General features: G+C 42.1%; 2 protein-coding genes across 2 annotated transcripts in view; both read right to left on the minus strand.

Annotated features, from left to right (window-relative positions):
- The window catches only part of pleca (plectin a), a 153,855-nt gene extending 151,656 nt beyond the window's left edge, over nt 1-2,199 (minus strand). Inside the window, exons 1-2 of the mRNA XM_048230254.1 lie at nt 2,022-2,199; nt 961-998 (exon numbers count right to left, since the gene is read on the minus strand). Coding sequence (XP_048086211.1) covers nt 961-998; nt 2,022-2,184 — 201 coding nt within the window. The 5' untranslated portion in view covers nt 2,185-2,199. The remainder of the gene's footprint in view (nt 1-960; nt 999-2,021) is intronic.
- A 6,515-nt stretch (nt 2,200-8,714) lies between these two features.
- Nucleotides 8,715-21,091, minus strand: eif3eb (eukaryotic translation initiation factor 3, subunit E, b). The gene is made up of 13 exons (XM_048229437.1): nt 20,954-21,091; nt 20,551-20,668; nt 20,320-20,437; nt 20,155-20,197; nt 19,888-19,992; nt 18,671-18,796; nt 16,941-17,065; nt 13,994-14,120; nt 13,467-13,568; nt 12,650-12,759; nt 10,590-10,692; nt 9,924-10,058; nt 8,715-8,818 (listed from the first exon to the last, which is right to left on the minus strand). Exons 1-13 carry the CDS (start codon nt 21,041-21,043, stop codon nt 8,780-8,782), a joined length of 1,341 nt encoding a protein of 446 aa, XP_048085394.1. The 5' UTR covers nt 21,044-21,091; the 3' UTR covers nt 8,715-8,779.
- Nucleotides 21,092-21,744: the final 653 nt, after the last annotated feature.

The raw sequence follows: 21,744 nt of genomic DNA on the forward strand, positions 1-21,744 counted from the left end.
TTTTGGTATAATTGAGAGTGATGAATTGCTGGCAGAACCTGTGTATATGGGGGTTTTCATTTTGACAAAAGGAGGCCTGATTAGGCCGTGCTGGATCATAATTGGTGTTGTCATGTGAACAAACAAGGGATTGTTTTCTCTTTCATCCTTGACACAGTTACGGTTTTCAAGAGCTACAGAGACAGAGGGGTTTTCAATATGGCTCCCGCATGTTAGATATTAAAAGTGACACTGGCTAATGTGAACTAGCTATAGTTATACCCAACATAATTATCCCAAGATCAGTTTTCATATGTGGGTTTGCCAGGGCCAGGCTAAATCCTCACACATCTAAATAAGGCAAACGGGGCTTTTGCAGTGCCTCATATTTACCTGATGCCATATGTAAGAACATTTCTTGGGTCATACTAGTTCACAAGATTATGCCCAGGAAAACTAAAAGGCACAACAGTTGTTCAAATATGCATGTTTTCTTTTTATTATGCATTTTCATAAATATTTGTATATACATTTCACAGATTTACATACTGTATGTGTGTGACATAAACTTGTTATTTAATGTATGATGAATGTCAATAGTTTTAATTGAGAGCTACATCCATTGCATTTCTCATAAGGTTTATGCACACTGATAATGCCCTCTACAGGCAAGTGGAAGTATTATACCTAAAACAAGCACTACAGTACCCTGTCTGCTTTACCTACTTGTACTCTCATGCCTTAGGCCTGCTTTTTACTGAATGCATTGCGGGGGCATGACAGCTGCAGAAAATCTTCATTTTCATTTTGGCACTCATGTTATCAGGTTTGAGCATTCACACTGCCTGTGTGAGATGCTCGACTCAAGCTTTTTATACACATGCAACAACACATAAAGTATAAACAAATGGGCCTAAGACATATTCACCAAACAAGAGAGCCAACCTTTAAACACATTGCAGAAATTGTCATGCCTCTTACCTGGCTTTGAAGCTTTACCTTTGGCTGTGGTGCAAGAGCTGGAAAGGGAAGATGTACAAGAGTGTTTGGATTAAATAAAAAATATTGCAGCATTTCATATTACATCACACAGAACTTTAAAGAGTTCCCTTTGTCAGTTAAAGAGCTTGTTTTTCTGAAGGGAGATTTCGTCTAGGCCTAGAGAAAAGCACTGAGTAAAAAGGAAAATAATGAAAGCTGCATATAAAAAATAAAAAATATTATATTATTATTACTGTCTGCAATTATTACCTATATCATATGTAATTTATATAGCTCTGTCGTATACTGCTGAGCCATTGCACCACTGTCAGTTACGTCTGAAGTGAGTATCTCATTAACATCTGACACCACAGTGACATATCCAGGATGCAGAATGTACAGGAAGTCCTTCTTTACCTCACACTAGGTAGTAAAATATAACATAAAAATCATGAAATGTTAATAATAGAATCTCTCCCAAAGGGACTCTTATGCACCCTTATGTAAGAGACATTTGAACATAATAGAAGGTTAGTATATATTGAGACACTATGTGGACACACAAAACCACAGGAAACAGTTTTCCAGAGTGAACCAGTCATTTACGGAAATTGTGGAAACAAGTCTTGGAAACCTCTAAAAGACTCTATGAAGTAGAAGATGAAGAAAAAAAAAAACTTTCCACCACCAGTGTTTTTTTTCCCAGCTTTTACACACTACTAGATTATATACTTGGAAAGCAAGTGTCCTCTTGAGAGCCTTCTTTCTGTGCTTCTGTCTCCCATGCCTCACAAAGACTTTCAAGAGAGAAGTTCAGCACCAGCAACACATGGAATGGATCTGATCAAGAAGTGGCCCAGATCTGAGCCGTGCCAGAATAGGCCCAGATTAGTAGGGGCCAGATCCTTTCCAGGGGCTGCATCGGTATTGACCCCTCAGAAGCTTGGAGCAGTGTTGAGAGAATGGAGAGAATGATAAGAAAGAAAGAGGCAAAAGAGACAGAGGGAGAGAGAGAGAGAGAGAGAGATAGATCTTGTTTGTGTCAGGAGTGTGCAGCCTACCTGCCAGGTACGTCTCCAGCTTGTGAGCAGAGCTGCTGTGGCCAGACCTGGAGCAGCAGAAGAACAGCAGCCAAACAAGCAGAGTGGTCAGTACCAGAACCCCGACCCACAGCAAGCGGGCCAGTGCCGGACACGCCAGGGCCCAGTCCACCAGGGCATCCATGATAGCGAGGGAGCAGTCTCTCGGTGGCTGACTCACTCACTCACTCTTTCTTTCTTTCTTTCTCTTTCTCCCTCCCTCTCTCTCTTTCCCTTTCTTCAGGGGCCGTCTCAAAGTAGCTGCTGCAGCTCGACAGGGGGAGGTACGAGGGCATAGACCACAGAGGAAGAGACAGATGGGTCCCAGCTGTGTGGTTGTGAGTGCATGCAAGCATGTGTATGGATGTGTGTGAGTGAACCCCTTGGTATACTTCAGCACTGACTAGGCTAACCGTTTTGTGTGTGTGTGCATAGGGAGTGTACGCGAGGGTGTGTGTGCATACGTGTGGGTGGGTGTGGGTGGGTGGGTGTGGGTGGGTGTCCCTCAGTCTAAGTCAGTTCAGACTGCCCTTTTGAGTGAGTGCGTATTTCACATTGCTGAAGGGTGTGGTGTGGAGAGAAGAGCACAAGCAACCCTGCATGGAAAACAAACTGGCCCCTCCCACGTCTCTCTCACACACACACTCACACACACACTAAGCAGGAGGAGCCGTCAGGTGATAGCGGGGCGAGCAGACAGACATTCTCCAGGGCTGTTTTCCAGGCATTCTCCCTTACCTGTGCAACCCACTGATCTATATCTTTATAGATCAGTGGTGCAACCCCAGTGACCTGCTGCAGATGATGAGTAGGTGGAGGTATGTAGACACTATTTATTACACCCTGACTGCTGCACTTACTGCCTGCTTGTCATTCCTTTACTTTTCTTTTTCTCCTTCACTCTCTCTTGCTTGAGGCCATGTTTGCAAGCTCCTCCCCGCTACCACCCAAAACACAACACTTCTGCTGCTCTTACATAACTTGCATCACTATGCCACTTTCTTTATTACTTAGGTCAAACAGAACTACCCAAGCCTTTTATTGGCCTGACTTTGCACTAGTATTTTATTGACTGTCTATGCACAATTTCAACCAAATTTTGCTGCTCTTATTTTTTCATTATTATATGTGCCCTCTTATTTACTTATTTACTTACTTTTTTGTTTACTTGAATGTTCTGTTTGTCTGTGGACTTAAATTGGTAAAATATGTCTTGTCTTCACCGTGGGATAGTGAGAAACGTAATTTCGATCTCTTTGTATGTCTGGAACATGTGAAGAAATTGACAATAAAGCTGACTTTGACTTTGACACACACACACACAGTCACAAAGAGTCCCTCCAGGCAGGACCTAATGTTCTGTGTGGTTCTCGTGGGGATGCCGTCAGGCGTTAATTTCAGATTTCAGGTCTGCTGAGCCTTCACAGACATTATGGCAGGTTGTCAGGAAGGCAGCAAAGCCTGCTGGGATATGAATATCTCAACCATCTGGCAGCTTCCTTACAGTGTCCAAACCACTGCAGTGAACAGTAAGGCACTTCAGATGAGCAGAGTGGTTGACCCCAAACACCACTCTACTCAATTGCTTTGTTGTGATGTCCACACAAACAGAAATCACTCCCGGTCTCCATGACAACAGTGTGGCCTCTCCATGACTGGCTCGAAATGACCTGATTGCAGAAACCAATTACAGCTCCACATCCCAGGCATACAGTTATCTCACCAAGATCCTGTTGAGTGATATGATATCTGTGCACCTTCCGAAGCAATCTTGGTGAATAATGTTGTCAAGACCACAGAGCCAGCCTGGCAGAAATGAAAATCAACAGTTTGGGATAATTATTTCATGGATAGTGACTACAAAGTAAGGTGCTTCCACCTATTGGCCAAAAAAGGTACTGCTTCATTGTAAAAATTGTTTAAAGATTCCAAGTTCCCAAGTTCTAGTTCCCACTGGAACCTCCCAGGCTAACTTGCCTTCTTTTACAGTTGACTTTGTCAAAAGACAGCTGATGAAACTCTAAGAAAGGCTGCAGGCCCTGCCCTGATGGTGCTGACCCCAGGACACTGAGTTTTTGCCATCCAGCTATGTGGAGTGCTTCTCTCCAGGCCTTCACCATGAGCCTAAGCCTTCAGAGGGTTCTCGCGCTGTGGAAGACATACTAACTCATTCCTGTGCTGTGCCAGTGAAACTGCATGGTCAAACCGCTCTTGGACCATTTTGTTTACCTGGGAGTAGTCTGCGAACACTAACTTATCCAATACTTTCAGGACAACCTGGTCAGCTCTACTGGGCAACAAACTGACAGTGATGCAGATGGATGCCTGCCTCATGTCCTGGATTGCTGGCTGACCTGACTCAGACAGCAGTGTGTGTGTGTGTGCAGCAACTTGTGTCTGATAAGTCATGCTGAGTAACACTGAGGCCCCAGAGGGGACAGTTATCCCTCTCTTCCTCTTGACCCTCAATGTCACGGAGTTCAGCAGCTACCACAGTCTCCCCATCTGCAGCTTTCTGATGCCTCTGTTATAGCTGGATGTATCAGCAAGGGTGGTATATGTTGCTATTTATTGTCTTATTTATAATGTGTCTATGCTGATCTATTTCTACTGCTGAATGAAAAAAACTAACATTTCCCCAACATAAACAGGACAACACTTGTTTAGCGTTTTTTTTTGTTGTCACAAAACAGCAGATGTATTTCAGCCTCTGTCCTACAGGACTTATGTGCTGTCCTCATACCAATTCAAAATCTTTACATAAATGCAACATATATCTATCGTTGGGTACGGCGGGGGTTTCCATAAAAGCAAGGTTTTTTTGTGTGTTAACCTTGAGATGAGGGAAACTAGGCTTTCTGTTCCAGTAAGAAACTTAAACTCTGGGTCAGTTACCACAATAACTAGCAGGGATTCTTTAACAAGTGTTGTTCTGTATCTCCTCCCTCCTGCGGAGATATTTTCTCATTTATCCGTTGCACAGCAAAGTTAATTAGCATAACCTACACCTGGAAAGGATTGAGATTGAGGATCGAGATCCCTGAATGGATGCTTGATGACTGGTAAGGTAACATTTTGAAATTTAAATTAGTTCTGTACCTTCATGCCACCACATTTGCCACATGCAGACCTAAGCTATATGAAAAAATGTGTTAAATTAATATTCTGCATTCAAACTCATTGACTGGCACAACAAATAAAATATCCTAATGCAATTTGTGCTGGTTTCTGACATAAAACAAATAGGATTTTCAATCATTTTTAAGGTCACTGGCTAGAATATGTAATCTTATTATAAAGCCACTAACAGCACAAACAATATTTTTTCCACCACAACAAAAGGAATAATTTCAATAATTTCACAACATTGAACCAGACTTGAGGGGCCATTTATACGAGAACGATTGCGAAGGAAGACGACAAAATATTTTATCATAAGGGCCTTTCGTTTACACGGCGACACCGCCATCGGGGCTTGAAGACGCAAAAATCTGAAGACTCCTTCCAAAGTGTAGAGTTTTGAAGACGACCCAGGTTGCGTCTCCGTCTAAACGGCTAAACCATCTAAACTGTCAAATTAGTATGTCTGCGAGTGACGTATCGGGGTTCTATCACTCCACCACCCAGCGCTCTGGAATGCATATCCAATCGAATATCACAGAGCCTACTCTTGCGTCTTCATATAAACAAAGATTTCCCCCTGAGAATGCTCGTCTAAAAGCGAATAAAACAATTAAGACGAGACGCCACTTCTGCGTCTTCTCTTTTCATCGTCACCGTATAAACGTAGCCTGAAACCACAAGTTGCATTAAATGCAATTTTTTCTTCTGGAGTGACGTAGGAAATGGAACAAAAAAATTCAGCTGCCCCATCTCAGGGTAAACTAGATGTACCGCAGAGCATTACAAAATATGACCGCCGCCTAGTCCAGCACATTTTTTCCACAAAAAGAAATCACGCTGAAAGGCCTATATGATTCTAACTGTCTCATTAAATTCCATTATTCACACTCAATTCCCACTGGTATCTGCTAGACAACAAGTACCAAAACATGATTAGTTATGTATTAGTAGATTTCACATGTAAAATTCATTTTATACAACCCCACCTCCATCTTGCCTGTTCATAATTCTGAGAAATTCTTGATTGTTTGTGTTATGTTTATGTTATGTGTGTGTGTGGGTGTGCGTGCTTGTGTGTGTGCCTGCGTATGTGCCTGTGCATGCAAGCGTACATATGTCTACTGTGTGTATGTGTCATACGTATTACTGTGAATGTGTGTGTGTGTGTGTGTGTCTGTTTCTGTTTGTGCACATGTGTGCACATGAAATGGGTTAACATGACCCCTGGAGGCAAACATAATGAAAAAAATGGTCATCCTAGGCCCTACAGTTCTCAAGATATTCACAGAGAACTGTGTCTGCCCTACCCTCCTTTTCGAGGTCCAGTCCAGCTGGGGCAACAGATCAAAGTTTAAAAAATGACGGTTCCATGCTATCCATGTGGGGGTACATGCCCACCAAGTTTTAAATGTACACATAAATTATTTTATTGTAAGGCCCCCATGTCCTAAAGTACACAAAACTTGGCATGCATTGGAGGAGGGTTTCAGTGTCCCATTTTGTGCAGTTTTGACCTTTGCCAGTGATATTGTGATGAAAACACCTCACTAAAATGTACAAATAAATTATTTTATTGCCCCCTTAAGACCAACATACATAAAAAAAAGGTGGACCCCCATGATAACAGAAAAGCCACCTACACAGTTGGTGTATAAACTTGGCATGAATTCCACAAAACTTCGCATACAGGGTGTCATAATGATCCTACACTTCCAATTTTGTGCAGTTTTGACTATGTTAGGTCACAGATATTGTGATGAAAACACCTCATTTTTACTTTGTTGTTTTTTACTATGTAGGGCGCTATACATGAAATGAGTGGTTATGGAATGGGTTGACATGGCCCCTTTGAGATCAACATATAAAAAAAATTGGTCCTCCTAAACCCTAACGGTTTTCGAGATATTCACAGAAAACTGTGTCTGCCCTACCCTCCTTTTCGGGGTCCAGTCCAGCTGGGGGCTACAGATCAAAGTGTGAAAAACGATGGTTCCATGCTATCCATGTGGGGTTACATACCCACCAAGTTTTGTGTACCCCGGTCTTTCAGTGTCCCGCGAATCATTGACAGAAATTTGGGCATGCGAAAAAAAAAAAAAAAAAAAAAATATCTGACTAAACCTATATGACCGCCCGGCCAGCCCGGGTGGTGGTCATAATAAAGCCAGAGATCAGGGTTGAACAGAGTGTTTGTTGAACCAGTCTTCGTAGCAACATAAACAGGACAACACTTCTTCACATCTGTTGACTTATAGGCATACTGTGTGAATAGATTTTTGTCGTCACAAAATAGCAGATGAATTTCTGCCTGAATGTTAAAGCCTTAAATGCTAAGCAGTTATTCACTTATTATATAGCTACTTGCTTTGGTTTAAGTGATAAAATGAAGCAAGAAATGCATGTGTATGTTAATCGGTTTTGTAACAAATGACTGTGGGCATGTTAAACCTTAGTTGTTGAGATTAATCACCAACTGTTGTGGATTCAGTCCCTTTAAATAAAATAAAATAAAAGTTGGAGGCTGTTCCCTACTTTGCATTAAAGAGGATTTCAAAAGTCTGACAAAAGTCTTTTTCACAAGTCTGGGCATAGGAGTAATACGTATAAATTATATGTTGTACGAGTGGTTGATTGCTTGCAATTCAAATGCAAAGCAGTCATCACCTCCCTTCCCTTACTAGAAAATATTAATCTCTCCGCAGCGTCTTCGGTAGAAATATCCACCCCTCAACTTCTTTTTTTTTATTGTCACACCTCCCTCTTTGGCGTTGAATTTCCTATTTACACACAACAGTATATAAAAGAGACAGTCAAATTTCTTATGTTCGTGGGGAGCGCACATAAAAATGTGTGTGGGTAGAATAAACTTCAAGTCTTACGAGCTCATTGGGAATGAGAGAGCTCTACTGTCTAGACAGAGTTGAATTAAAATGGAGTCATGGGCATAATGGCATCATTATGGCTGTATAATTGGGAAGCCAGAATCTGCCCTCTAGTTTCAGGTACTCGTTCCCTGTGAATCAGCCTGCGTGTGTGCTACAGCACTTCAGCTGCTCAAGTGGCACATGAAAGCGCAAGATTATGATGGGTTCATCCAAATGGGCTCTGAGAAGAGACTGTAGAGTCTACTCCCTGATTATACTGTCAATATCCAAAAGTACCTTGCCCATAGAGTCAGCCATTTGGCTTCAGTCAAGTAAACTTCTACTCTTAGTCATTGTCACATCAAAGACTCTGCACGTTCGTTCATATAAACAGATGATCAGCCCGATGACATTGCTTCTCCACTAATCTAAAGCCAATTTGTTAACCTTACTCTGGCTTTAACTGACCATTAGCCTTCTTCAGCAGCCCAACACTTTTCAGTACATCCAGATGGCACTAGATGGCACTATAGAGATTGTGTTGGAAAACTATTTGTGTGTGTGTGTGTGTGCGTTGGGGTTGGCGGGGTGCGTGTAGGTATGTGTCTTACAAAAGAAACTGAATGATAAATGGAAACAAATGGAGACGCAGCCAACCATTTAAATACCAAGTCGTGTTTAGCATTTCATTTGGGGGCGGTGTGAGGGAGTTACAAAGACTTAATTAATCAATCGTCCCTCTCCTGTGGTTCTCTAATAAAAGCCAGAGTCCGGGGCCGCCCAGTTAGGTGTCTGCAGGGGAAAGAGAGAGACAGAACCAAAACAATCAGGGGAAGTGAAGGAAAGAAATCTTACTCCATCACATAGAGCCATTGAAAGTGTACACATTTACATTAGCAATACTTTAATATAATAGCATTAGCTATTATACAGCACTGAAATAATTATATTTTTATTACTAGACTTTAAAATGGAAATGGGTGTTTTTCATTAACTTGAACACAACACACACTCATAACGGGAAGAAAAAAAACAAAAAAAAAAACACAACTGTTATGAGCAATAAACACTGTTGGCAAGTTAAAAACGTACCCTTAATGAATAAATTATATGGACCATAAAAGCCAGAGCAGATTTGCGATGATAAAATCTACGCAAAGCTCTATGTCTGGTGTCAAACATTGAGGAAGGAAATGAACCCATGCGGCGCTGATGAGAAGTACCATGTGAACGTGCTAAATTTACTACAACCTGTTGTGATAGATAGATAGATATAGATAGACAGGCACAGATAGTGACCGTACTGTCCACACATCCACTATATAAGATAAGTTACAACCAGCTAGCCCTAGTCCGTCCACTCTCAGTGTGATTTTGTATCTCAAGTAACACTAGTGAGTCATTGCAGCAAAAAAAAAAGTAATGGTGCCATCAGAGGCATAATCAAACACCGTCAGTAACTGTGTTTATTCGTGCAAAAGTCCCTTTTCAGAGGCTAAAGTAATGGCAGGTAAAATGTGTGTTTGTTCATTCGTGGAAAAATAAAATGCTTCATAACTGGAGAGACACAGAGCCTCTAGACATCATTCAATCAATGTTTTCATACTGCGGATAACCTTCAGGCCAAAACGTTTGTTTACCTCTGCAGAGTAAGAGGAGGTTGTGGTGTAAAAATACAGCAATACATTGCCCTAAATCAGCTCGAGGTAGGGAATATCACAATACTTAGCTCGCAAGGTGACAGCTAGTCAGGCTTACAGTACATATAGCCCCTATTAGTTTTTGCAAAAGTTAACATTGACATGATCACTAAACACAAAGAAACTTTTTTGAAAAAGAGCTGATGTAGACGGTAAAGGCCAAACCCAGTGTGTGTAGTCTGTGATAACCGACTCACCTCGGTCCTGTTGCTGTGACTAATCTTTTTCTCGATGTTCATGGCCAGCATCTGGCTACGGAATGAGAGGCTCTTGGTCTTCTCGATCACCTGCTGGTACGGGGACACAGCGTTGTTCCCCATCACCACGTGACCCTATAAGAGAGAAAGAGAGAAAGAGAGAGAGGGAGAGAGAAAGAGAGAAACGTTTGACATCTACACCAAACATTTTCAACTGCACCCCACCCCCCTCTGTGCCTTTGGTTTAGAAATGCCAAATGCCACTAGTGTAGCAATCATCAGCACCCACATGCAGTCCTAAATTCACCCCCCTAGTGTTTCCCCCGGAAACATCTGTTTCCAACCATATCGCTCGGAAGTTGTCCCGTTTCCTCCAAGTATGTAACAATCTCATGTAATTTGAGGTTGTTCCAAAACTGAATGTTATTCCACATTGCAATGTTGCTCCAAACACAGACTCTCATGTAATCATTCCAAGAATACTCTGGAAATCAAACCTTTTAAACGAAACTCTACTGTGCAGTCGTGTGTGGAGCTACACAGGACGGTTCCCTTCGGGAGAACGTCCCACTGTGCCTTGAAAATCAGTAGACCTACTGTAGCAAAGTATGCACGCGCACACACACACACACAAACACACACAAAGTCTCCAGTGGGGTGTCTCACCAGTTTGGAGTCGATCTTGGCATCCAGCCGGGCGTTGCGGATGAGGTTGACGATCCATCTCTCGGCTTCCTCTGGGGACATGTTCAGCTTGTCAGCCAGCATGCTGTAGGGAGACAAAACTTAATGTTGGCCACCTTGTACAACGCTGACGTTGGGACACAAAAAATGTAATGTTCAACCCTGCTCACATTGATAAAAGGAGAGACTTCAGTTGGAGCCTACTTTCAGTAAGACTTACTTAGAAGAACGTTAGACTCCGCTCTAAATGATGAAGCGAGACAGGTGGGCCCTACTTTCAGTAAGACTTACTGCTAGAGCCCACTCTCAACATTAAAGGGAGACACACATCAGTTGGGACTTATTCTTAGTGAGTATGGAGGAGACCGAACTTTAGCTTTGATTATACCCACTAGCAAACAGGTACACTGGCAATTGTGGACACGACCGATGAGAAAGGAAGCACTCATTATCAGCATCTATATTCAACATTGCTACATACAAGAGAACAAACTCCCCACATTCAGCATAGCAACATATCAAGATGACAACAACAACTCTGTTGAGTCCCTCCAATTCGCAAGCCCTTATCAGCTTATATATTCAGCATTGCTACATACAAGAGAACAAAATCCCCACATTCAGCATAGCAACATATCAAGATAAAAAACAACGACAACAACAAAAACAATTCCGTTGAGTCCCTCCAATTAGCAAGCACTTATCAGCTCCTATATTCAGCATTGCTACATACAAGAAACCCAACTACCCACACATTGAGCAATGCAACAGAACAAGAAAACAACTCTATTAAGTCCCTCCAATCAGATGCAGTGCACACTAGGAAGACCGCTCCACTCTGCACCACTACAGAGGCACCAGCTGTCATCAGCTCCACCAGTCAGTGCAAATAACAGACCATCACCATTTACATGACCTACCGCAAACAATGATTTCCTTCTGCAGACGAGCCAACTTGAAGTTACATTCACTATCAATATTCTTGCAATAACAATATTAGAAGGAAAAGTTCTCATAGCTCAGACCAGTGGTTTTGTGTGCATTATCTAGTACTGCACGGTGTAGCTATACTAGAAACTAGAAATGTATCACAGTACCCTTACAAAAAGGTACAATTTCCCATTGTGTGTTTAAATAAAAGCCATAAGCGTTTGCAGTGCTCTGCTTCCACTCCCCGCCATGCTCCTTGCATACACAGTGGGTGTGACAACTACCAATTAATCGAGATTTATATATTGATTTTGCTACATTTCTTCAGCTATGAGGTTAATACACACGGTAGGGCTATACAAGGGAATGCATTTATTTGTATTCGTTCTTCTTTATGATCTTGAGCTATTGGGCACTGCAGTTAACGCATGATTTTGTTTTTTTTACTATGCATGACACACTGTCCTGCAGTTTATACACAGTGCGGCTAATACTCAAGAAATTACTGCTGTACTGTTCTTGGTGTTTTGGGTCTCTGCCGTAGCACCACTTCAGCATCGGTATTGGGATACTTATGGCACGTTTCATATCGAAGTCATAAGTTTGGCATCATGACAACACTAGTATTAACATTAGGTTTCTTTAATGTCCATAAGAGAGCCGGGTGTTTCGTGTTAATAGCGTGACTTCAGAGGGCAAGCTGATGGATACGGGCTAGAAACAAGCGGGAGCACTCCCATTTCAGCATCGCGCTTTTCCAATACGCTTGTTCCACCTGACTGAGAGTGCATTGATTTCTCACGAGGTCTTTGGCCTCCTCATAACTAACAGCGCTGCAACCAGTCGCCTGAGGGGAATAAGAGCCTGACCGCAACACCACCCACTGGACTTCATTTTCTTTCTTTCTCTCTCCTTCTCCATCTCTCTCGCTCTCTCCCATTAGAGTAACTCTTACTCACGAGGGAAACACAAAGCCCCTATTATCCTCCATTCTACAGTCGGTGTATTTCTCAAAGGAGCTGGAGAAATTTGGCCCAAGCAATACAAATCAAGCTCACCTCCCCACACCCTCCCCCCCCCCCCCTTTGTGATGGCGCACCCGCTCTGCTTACCTGATGCTGATGCACTGGTGGATGCGACAGAACGTCTCAAAAATGAACAGACGAGCGTTCTCGATGAAGTCCTCCAAACAGGCGACCAGGAAGAAGTCATTCACCAACACCTGAGAGATAGCGACCAAAAACAAATAAAGGACTCAGTGATGACAGCAACAACATACTCCTTCATACTCCAGCCTCCTTCTATTCAATTCTTAGGAAAGAAGGTGAAGGCTACGTGGGTAATATCCGGTGTCTCAAAAAGTGAGTGAAATGTTGATTATGTGAGTAATTTCATGGTGGAATGGGCTTTGCCACTAATGCATGTTCACTTGGCAAACATGGCATCCTAAATATGTACATGAGCTGGCTATTTTAGGATCATGATCTACTTCCATGTCATGACTGATTAAGGTAATGCATACATGTCATTACCAAACAAGCACACAAACAAACAAACTTTTGCGCTGCTGCGACATAAAACAGAAGCCTTTGAGTTGTCAGGTTTCCCTAGTCAGTGGTGCCACTGGCTCTGAGCTGGTAGTGAATAGCTCAGCTTTCGAGATGTCAGGATTTGCTAGCGGGTGTGTGTGTGTGCGTGCGTGCGTGCGCGTTTGTCTGTCTCTCCCTCTCTGTGCCTCTTGTTCAGAGGAATTCCATTCCTAAGCCACTCTGAAGGGATTCCCACTAGCATACTGACACTGACAACAACATACACAGACTAGCCTATTAGGACACGTTGATGGGGAATCAGGCAGGTGATGCGACAACCTCAACCGAAACACTCCCGTGCCTTCAGACAAAGATGGGAGGGAGGGGGGTGTGGGCTTACCGACTCGCACTCCCGCAGTTTCCTCTGAGCACTGTCAAAGTCGAAGTTCACATACAGGCACTCCACAAACTCTGTGATGGGATCCTTGTAAGTGTAAGACTCCTGTGGAGAGACAAAAATAGAGAGAGAGACAGAGAGAGAGAGAGAGAAAACAAGTGAGAAGTGAGAGAGTGAAAAAAAAAGGATAAGGCAGGACTGAATCCTGTGCTGAAGTGTCCTGTAGCTAGAACATCTTTTTGACATGAACAAGCTTTTGCAAAGGAACACCTGCAGGTCAACACCACAGAGCTACACCCACATGCCCACATGATAACGCCATTAATTTGACCACACTGTGGGGGCCAAACTAAAGAACCCGATAAAAGTAAATAAAGAAAAAACTAAAATAAATAATAAAGAAAAAGTGCTGCATCAGAGTGCAAAGCTTGCAGCTCAGTCTGATCCCGAGCCTCTCCCCTGTCTTGGGTTCCTAAAACATTTGTCAGCAGAAGCTGAGAAAGGAATGCTGTCTCGGGGCCCAAACTCACCTGCTGGATGACCTTGACCAAGTCCTTGAGCACCTGCCGACGCTTGCGTACGTCCTTGTTGGTGATGACGGCCGTGGTGAGGTAGCGCAGGATGTGGGGGCACATGGTCTGGATAGCGTTCAGGTACCTGAGAGAAACCACAATATTTATTTATTTATTTATTTGTTATTTAGAGCTTAGAACATTTAGAATATTTTGAGAATTATTTTACTACAGGGACCTAATTACAGGGACAGTTCCCCTAGAGGAACTCTTGGTTAAGTACATTGCAGTAGAGCACAGTCAATCATTTTATTTTTTTAATTAAATTAATTAAATTCATGGGTCCTTGCAAAAATCATGTAGCTCTACTCGAAATACTTTTTAAGATATTACTTTTACAAGTTTGGCCCCAAGAGCTAAATTATATCATACATTTTAGAAGCACAGCTATAGCATTTTGTAAGATCCCATGAATTTAAGCTGGACATTCCTTCAGAACCATGACATACATTGCTCTAAAACGACATACACAATGTAACAAACCATAAATACCATTATATGATAAGACATGTACAGTTGAGACATATCTGGAGTCTATTTACATCCATAAAGTAGTGGTCTAGTGCTACAAAAAATTATCTTAATAGATGACAGATCAAAACAGAACTAGTGTTTTGCAAAATCCATGCACTTGAGAAAAAATTGAACACAACACACACAAACATCAAGGCAACAAGTACCAAACTTCTGCAGGCTCTCTATGTATAGATTTGTGTATGAGAGTGTAGGACCATTTAGCTACCTAGTCACACACACACAAACTTATGGGCTGGGTAGAGGATCAAACACACATTTACATTAGCTTAAGGGTGCTCTACCATCTTCCTTTGATCCTTAATATGGCGTTTCACAGCCTATACGCCATTCACACTAGCGAAGCCGCTTCTTGCAGTGCTACTTAATTGAAAAGCGGGGCCGCAAGCAGTGGGCAGAGCGCAGCTCAAAAGACACTGTGCCACTGCACAAGAGCGATGGCAACCCCACCCACACTACTGTCGCAGCCAAGGAGTTGCTGCGCTCTGCATAGAGTGGGCAGAGGCCTACTTAAAAATGATTAAGATCGCTAGATTGAAAATCTTGGGCCCTGTAATCTGAATCTCTGAAGAGGTGTGCATTACTGCCAGGTGTCTTCCAAGGCTCCTGTGCAGCACAGAGCCGCCTTTATTTTTTCTGTTTCCAATTAAAATGCGGATACATTTTTCTATTAAAGTATGTATTTAGATGATGTGTTAATCCAAAGCCATTTACAAGAGACCTGCAGCACTGATAGTCCACCTGGAGCAACTCAAGGTTAAGCATCTAAGTATATAAGTATATAGTATTAAGTATATATACTTTTTTGATCCTGTGAGGGAAATTTTGTCTCTGCATTTAATCCAATCCGTGAATTAGTGAAACACACACAGCACACAGTGAACACACAGTGAGGTGAAGCACACACTAATCCCAGCGCAGTGAGCTGCCTCAACCACAGCGGCGCTCAGGGAGCAGTGAGGGGTTAGGTGCCTTGCTCAAGGGCACTTCAGCCGTGGCCCACTGGTCGGGACTCGAACCTGCAACCCTCCGGTTACAAGTCCAGAGTGCTAACCAGGGCTGTCACTTTACGTTCGAAAATCAATTGCACAATCGATTGGACCAAACAAAACAAGTTTCGAAAACTACAATAGGGAATCAATTTCAACCAAATATGTACACTATTAATTTTAAACGAATTCCGAAGTGCAGTAAGCATTGCAAAAGCTAAAAAGAAACTTCCCACCAATTTTACGCACCGGAAACAGCTGTTTCAATCAGCTGCTGTGCTGCTCGTGTTTTGCCAAAAATGGAGGACAACGCGATGAACCTGTGCGACATGAGAGAGACTAGTGATAGGCCCTAATAACTGGAGGAGTTTGATGTGGAAGTACTTCGGATTTTTGGTATATCAAACTATGGAGAACAACAAAGCGGTAGGCTATGCAAACTGTGCAATCGAAGTTCTCACGTGGCTGAAATTTGTTTGACATTTCTAATCGTAAACACAGCTACGTTGAAGCCTGCAGTAATGTTTGTCACTGATGTAATGGCAGTATACTCAGCTTATTGTTTTTTTCGAGAATTTGTAGAAACTCCTGTTTGTCATTGTGCCGCGAAACTTCACCATAAATCATCAGAAATATGGCTTGCGTCTACAAAGCCCTCTTTCACGTTAGATCCTAATGCCTGTTACTTTTTGTGGATTGGCCTATATTTGGCGTTGAAAATGGAAACGTCTTTAGACATGAAAAATCGATTTTACAATCGATTCAATGAACACTTATGTCTCAAAAATCGAACAGGATTTTTTCACAAAAGTGACAGCCCTAGTGCTAACCAGTGTGGCAGCCAAGAACTGAACCCACAAGGTTTCTCTTGCTACCGCTGGCTACCCCAGTTCCTTAGTCACCAAACCACCACTGCCCGTTTCTTCTAGAACAATGCGTTTCCAGACACAACAACAAAAAAACCTCACTCAAAGCACACACAGTCACTGTATGGTGTGCTCCAGGGCCTCCCGAATTGCTCAGGCCCCCACCCCTCCCTTGGGCTAGCTACACTGCTGGCCATCTTTAAAAGGAGACCCCTGGGGACAGGCTTTCACAGCCTTGCATAAGAGACTGGTTACTGTGGAAACTTTGGGGAGGAGGGTTTCATCATCCAGGAAGCTTCCTCTTTGTACCTCTGTACTGAGCGACACCCTCTGGTCAGAGTGAATGAGTATAAAGTAAGGACTGGTGATACGGACTCAAAACTACATCACAATGTCATAATATTTTTTGCGAAAAACAGCATTAACAAGGATGTGAACCTAGCACCATTACCCACCATCTTCCTGGCCACAAGGCACAACAGGTCTGTGCAAATACAAAAAGAGTCAACTACTCACTGTGGCTGGTAGAGGAAAAGCTCGATGATGTTGTCACGGCCCTTGGGGTGGTTGAAGAAGACAAACAGGGACCAGTGGATGAGCCATGTCCTCTGCTGGAGGGACTGGAGAGGGGAGCTCACAGACTGAAACGCATAATGAGAGATGTGCAAGTGAGAATAGCTGACCAGAAGTTACCAGGCAAAATTAGAGGTCACAGTTGTGACAAATTTGAAGCTACAATATAGCGCCAGAAGTTGCCTTGACAACAAGTCACCAAGAAACAAGTTAACAGAAGTTGCATCTTAAATAAGCTGATAATTTCTCTGTGTATCACTTCTTGGAGTGCAACCAAGGAGCACATATGCACATTTGAATCACAACAGTGATTAAAAACAAACAAAAAGTGTCAGTGCCCATGCCTACTGCTTGCAGACCCAGTACAACAGAATGACTGCAGTGGCAGACTGACCATCTGTGGGGTCTGTCCAAAGAGAATTTGGAACCACTGTGAACTAGTCCAAACCCAATGGCTACCTTTGAATGACAGTGTTTTTAAAAAAAAAAAAAAATAAGTATGCGTGTTTTGCAATTACTGCCTTCTGGCTTTCAATAATTCATGCCTAGTTCAAACACAAAATGTAAACAGTTTTAAGCATTAGCACTAGAAATTATAGACCAGGGATAGGCCAAATTGCTTTTTACATACTTTGAATCCTAAGCACATTGCTGCAATAACAGCAAATTAGCTCCCAGCAGTCTGGTAATGTGTGAGCAAAAAAGCAACAGTTTCCCCAAACACCGGCACCAGTAAATTCACAACGAGCTGCCAGCTGGGACACAACATTACATTATGCGGCTAATGCAGGGCCTATACATCATAGTGCACTTAAAATTATGGGATATTGGATTTGGATGGATAGATAGATAAATAGCCGCTACTTTGTATTGAGATATGGAAATATTGCCTGCAATTGCATCTCATTATATTTGATGAATACTTATTTTATTCTGTTAGATGCTATGAAATATTGCCTGCAATTGCATCTCATTATATTTGATGAATACTTATTTTATTCTGCAACTCTACCTGTATATTTCTCTAAATTCAGCAAAATGTTATGCTACCGTGGTGTACTACCGTTGGAAAGCTCTGTTTTCCTGTATCACGCTATGTGATCCATATATGGTCCATTAAGAACAAAAGTCACAGCACACTTCTGGCTTTGTATTAGTTAAACATTGAAGTTTTGCTATTTATTTAACTGAAAAAAACTAACAGTGACATAATTTTCTGATTTACAGGATAACAAAGTAGATGAAAACTGTAAATCCACATGAACATAATTTTGAAGGATGTTAGTGCTACAGCATATTTAATTTTTAATTTGCATATGGACTTGGCCAACCTGGGAAGTTTTAAATGTTCCAGAGAACAAAAGGAACACTTCTGGCTTTGTAAGTTAAACTAACATAATAAATACATTACTGTGCAACACTAAGTGCATCAAACAGTCATGTCCCGCCATACAAATACAGACACTACACAACTATCACAACTACACAAACTATAACAATGATCTTTCGTCATAGCAGGACTACTAACTCAAATCATCCGAAATAAAACAGTTCACCTTCAAATTTCAGAATTGGGAAAGGTTGAAACATGATTCAACAAAATGGCAATGCAAAAACAAAGGAGAGATGTTGGTGATGTGGTTTTAAGCAGAAAGAAAGTGACTGCTGCTTACGTTGTTGTCAATGGTTTCTCTGAGGCGGGTCAGGTCCTCCATGGCTGCCTCCCAGTTCTGCATGAGGATTTCAGAGGCCAGTTTACCCCACAGCGAGCTCAGAGCATTCCTGTCTGTGGAAGGAACCTGATGGACAAATCACAAGCACATTTACTGACCAAACTTATGTGTAATATGGTTCTGGTAATTGAGGCTTTTCAAGTGAGGACAAAGCATAAAAGGCGATACACATGTAGACAATATACACAGATAATCAACCAAATACAGATAAAGTGGTTAAAACCTCTAAGCAAAATATTACAAACTCTATGTATGGCCAAACCTTTCCTAGGTTTCTTCAGATATGCCACACAAGTGGAGGAGTACATGGTAATTACCAACCTCTGCAGACATTACATCTGAATACACCTTGCTGGACCCTCTCCATGGATTGACAAAAAACATGGATGGACCAACAACTAGGGGTATAAAGGTACACATATTCGTATCGAACCGTTTAGGTACAGGACGTTAGGCTCAATACAGATGTGTACCGAATGCAGTCTTTAACAGTAGTTTTTTTTGGTTTCAAATTTAAATTCCCACACAAACACATTAAATGGCGGACCATCAATTAACCGCCAAATAAAAACAAAAAAAAAAAAACGTGACACCTTTTCAAAATACTATTCCCGTTGTGCATCAGCAATATTGTCAGTGAATTTCAGGCTTGCTGTACCTACAGGCTTACCGTAACGAAAATTAACTGAACTGAGGTACACATTGAACCGTGATTTTTGCAAACTGTTACACCTGTACCAACAACCCTATGATTTCACTGAATAATCCTTGAGGAAAGCAATTTGGGAAAAGGGGTCAAGAGCAAAGATCCTAGAATGGATTACAAATGGGAAACAGCTTTGCTTTTACATCAGGAAATTGAACAACTGCTTGTTTCACAAACAATCACAATGCTTGCAGCAGATGCTAAAGCACCTAGATGAGGACAAATCACACATGGTTTACCCCGGCAGCGTCATTTGCATCTTTTACAAACATCAATGAAGTACTCTGACAATTGCTCTCAATGAAGCACTCTGACATGTTTTTAGTGTACAGCTGTTATTTAAAACCGGTTCACAATGTCACAGCAACTGTGTCTGGACAAGGATCTATATGGCCAGATGAACCTGAGCCGGAAAGCATCTGCAACTCCTAAACACAGGTCTGACACTCACCAACACACGGAAGAAGTACAGGTATTCTGCAGCACCAGAGTAGTTGCCACACTCATACTGAAACTTGGCATATCGGTAAAGAGTGTCCAGGTACTCCTGACGGAACTGTGGATGCAAAGTGTAAACATTGGGTCATTGGGTTTACAAACATAGTACAGGAGTATACACAACATTATGTGACAAAAAAGTTAAATATGAGGTAAGTGTGTGTGTTTACATACACAAAGCATTAGACAGAGAGTGAATGAGTTGAGATTGGTAACTTACATTGTGTTTCTCCGCCAAATAGTCAAACAGCATCCTCCCATCTCTACAAATAGCACAAATTACAAAGGGAGAATCTGTCATGTTGCCTGACAAGTAAGATTTTAGGTTTAGAGGAAATTCCTAAGTTAACACCATATGAATGGGTTTGAATTTAGGAGAATTCACCTTGTTGACTGCATCTGTCGGGTGGTCTCCGGGTCCTCGAACATCTTAACGATGGGCTCCGTTTCCGACTGCAGCTGTTTTAACTGTGCTACTACAGTCGTTCTCTTTTCTCTTAACGCTGAAAACAGGACAACAGTGAAACTCAATGCACATATATGGGCTATAATAAAGGCAAAGTGATTAAATGTAACAGAATATAACAAGCAAAATTATGTCATCCATTATACTCACAATGGGGGATCTCCTTATCGGGTAACAGGTTTTTGTACACATCCATGGCGAAATCCACCATGTTAGTGTCGCTGAGCAGATCCAGTTTGCCTTGGAGGAGTTCTTTCTCATTGTAAATCTAAGTGAGACAACATTCATGGTAAGCAAAATATAAGCACGTAACATCTATACACCTAAATCACCGATCTAGCATTAATTTATTACGTGAGTGATAATCAGCTGACTAGCTAGCATTAGCTGGCTAATAGCCGGGCTAGCCTATCGCCAAACAACCATAGGATGCCGGCTGGGTTGTCAGCGACGGACGGATGTTAGCACGTGGGGGGAAAGAACACTATATTCGATATCTTGGAATACACACTCATTCGAATTGTAATCAATGGACAAGAAAAGGTAACCATACCTCTTTCACAGAAAGAAATTCCAACAAGGGAAAGACCAAATGCCGGTCTAAAAAGTGCGCGATCTTGGTGGTCAGATCGTACTCCGCCATTTTGGAAAAAGAACTTCCCCGTCTTCTTCTTCTGCTGTAATAGTCCAAACGTGTCAATGGCGCCGCAACAACTCTACTGCCCCATAGCGGTACGGAGCGTGGGCCCTTTGCGGAATGGAGTTCTCTCCCAGCCTCCTGCCTTGTCAATTGACATTCATGTCAGTGCTGCTGAAATAGCTTCCAGCTAAAATGACTAGTGGGAGTCTATTGCTGCTTCTGGTCTCCAGGGAGATAGGATACCTAGATTTCCTGTCATAATTTCAAAGCCTGCTTTGAAGACAAGTTAGATGAGAGTGTTCTAATAGAATTGATTGTTTAACAATGTTGACTGAAGTGCAAGTTGTGTTAATTGGCTTGTTAAAAAAATATACTGCAGCCCTTGCCACTTAATCTACTAAACCCCTCTTCTACTGCACTTTTTACCCCCCCGTAAATGCACAAATAGGCTGACACCAGACGTAATTTCACTGCATTTCTTACTTCCAGTAACTATATGCATGTGACAATAAACTTCCTTGTATCCTTGTATCCTGTAGGTGTTTAGTTGCAGCCTCAGTCTATCCACCCACATAGTTCCACAGAGACCAATGTGGCTCTGTCTTGTTGGAATCCAGCATTGGGGAACATACCTGTCTGTCAGTGTGTCGGAAAGAAAGAAAACTTTTAAAAGAACCAGAGAGCACTGGCAAAGCCTGCACTGC

This window comes from Alosa alosa, chromosome 20, assembly GCF_017589495.1.
Source record: "Alosa alosa isolate M-15738 ecotype Scorff River chromosome 20, AALO_Geno_1.1, whole genome shotgun sequence".
Classification (NCBI taxonomy): domain Eukaryota; kingdom Metazoa; phylum Chordata; class Actinopteri; order Clupeiformes; family Clupeidae; genus Alosa; species Alosa alosa.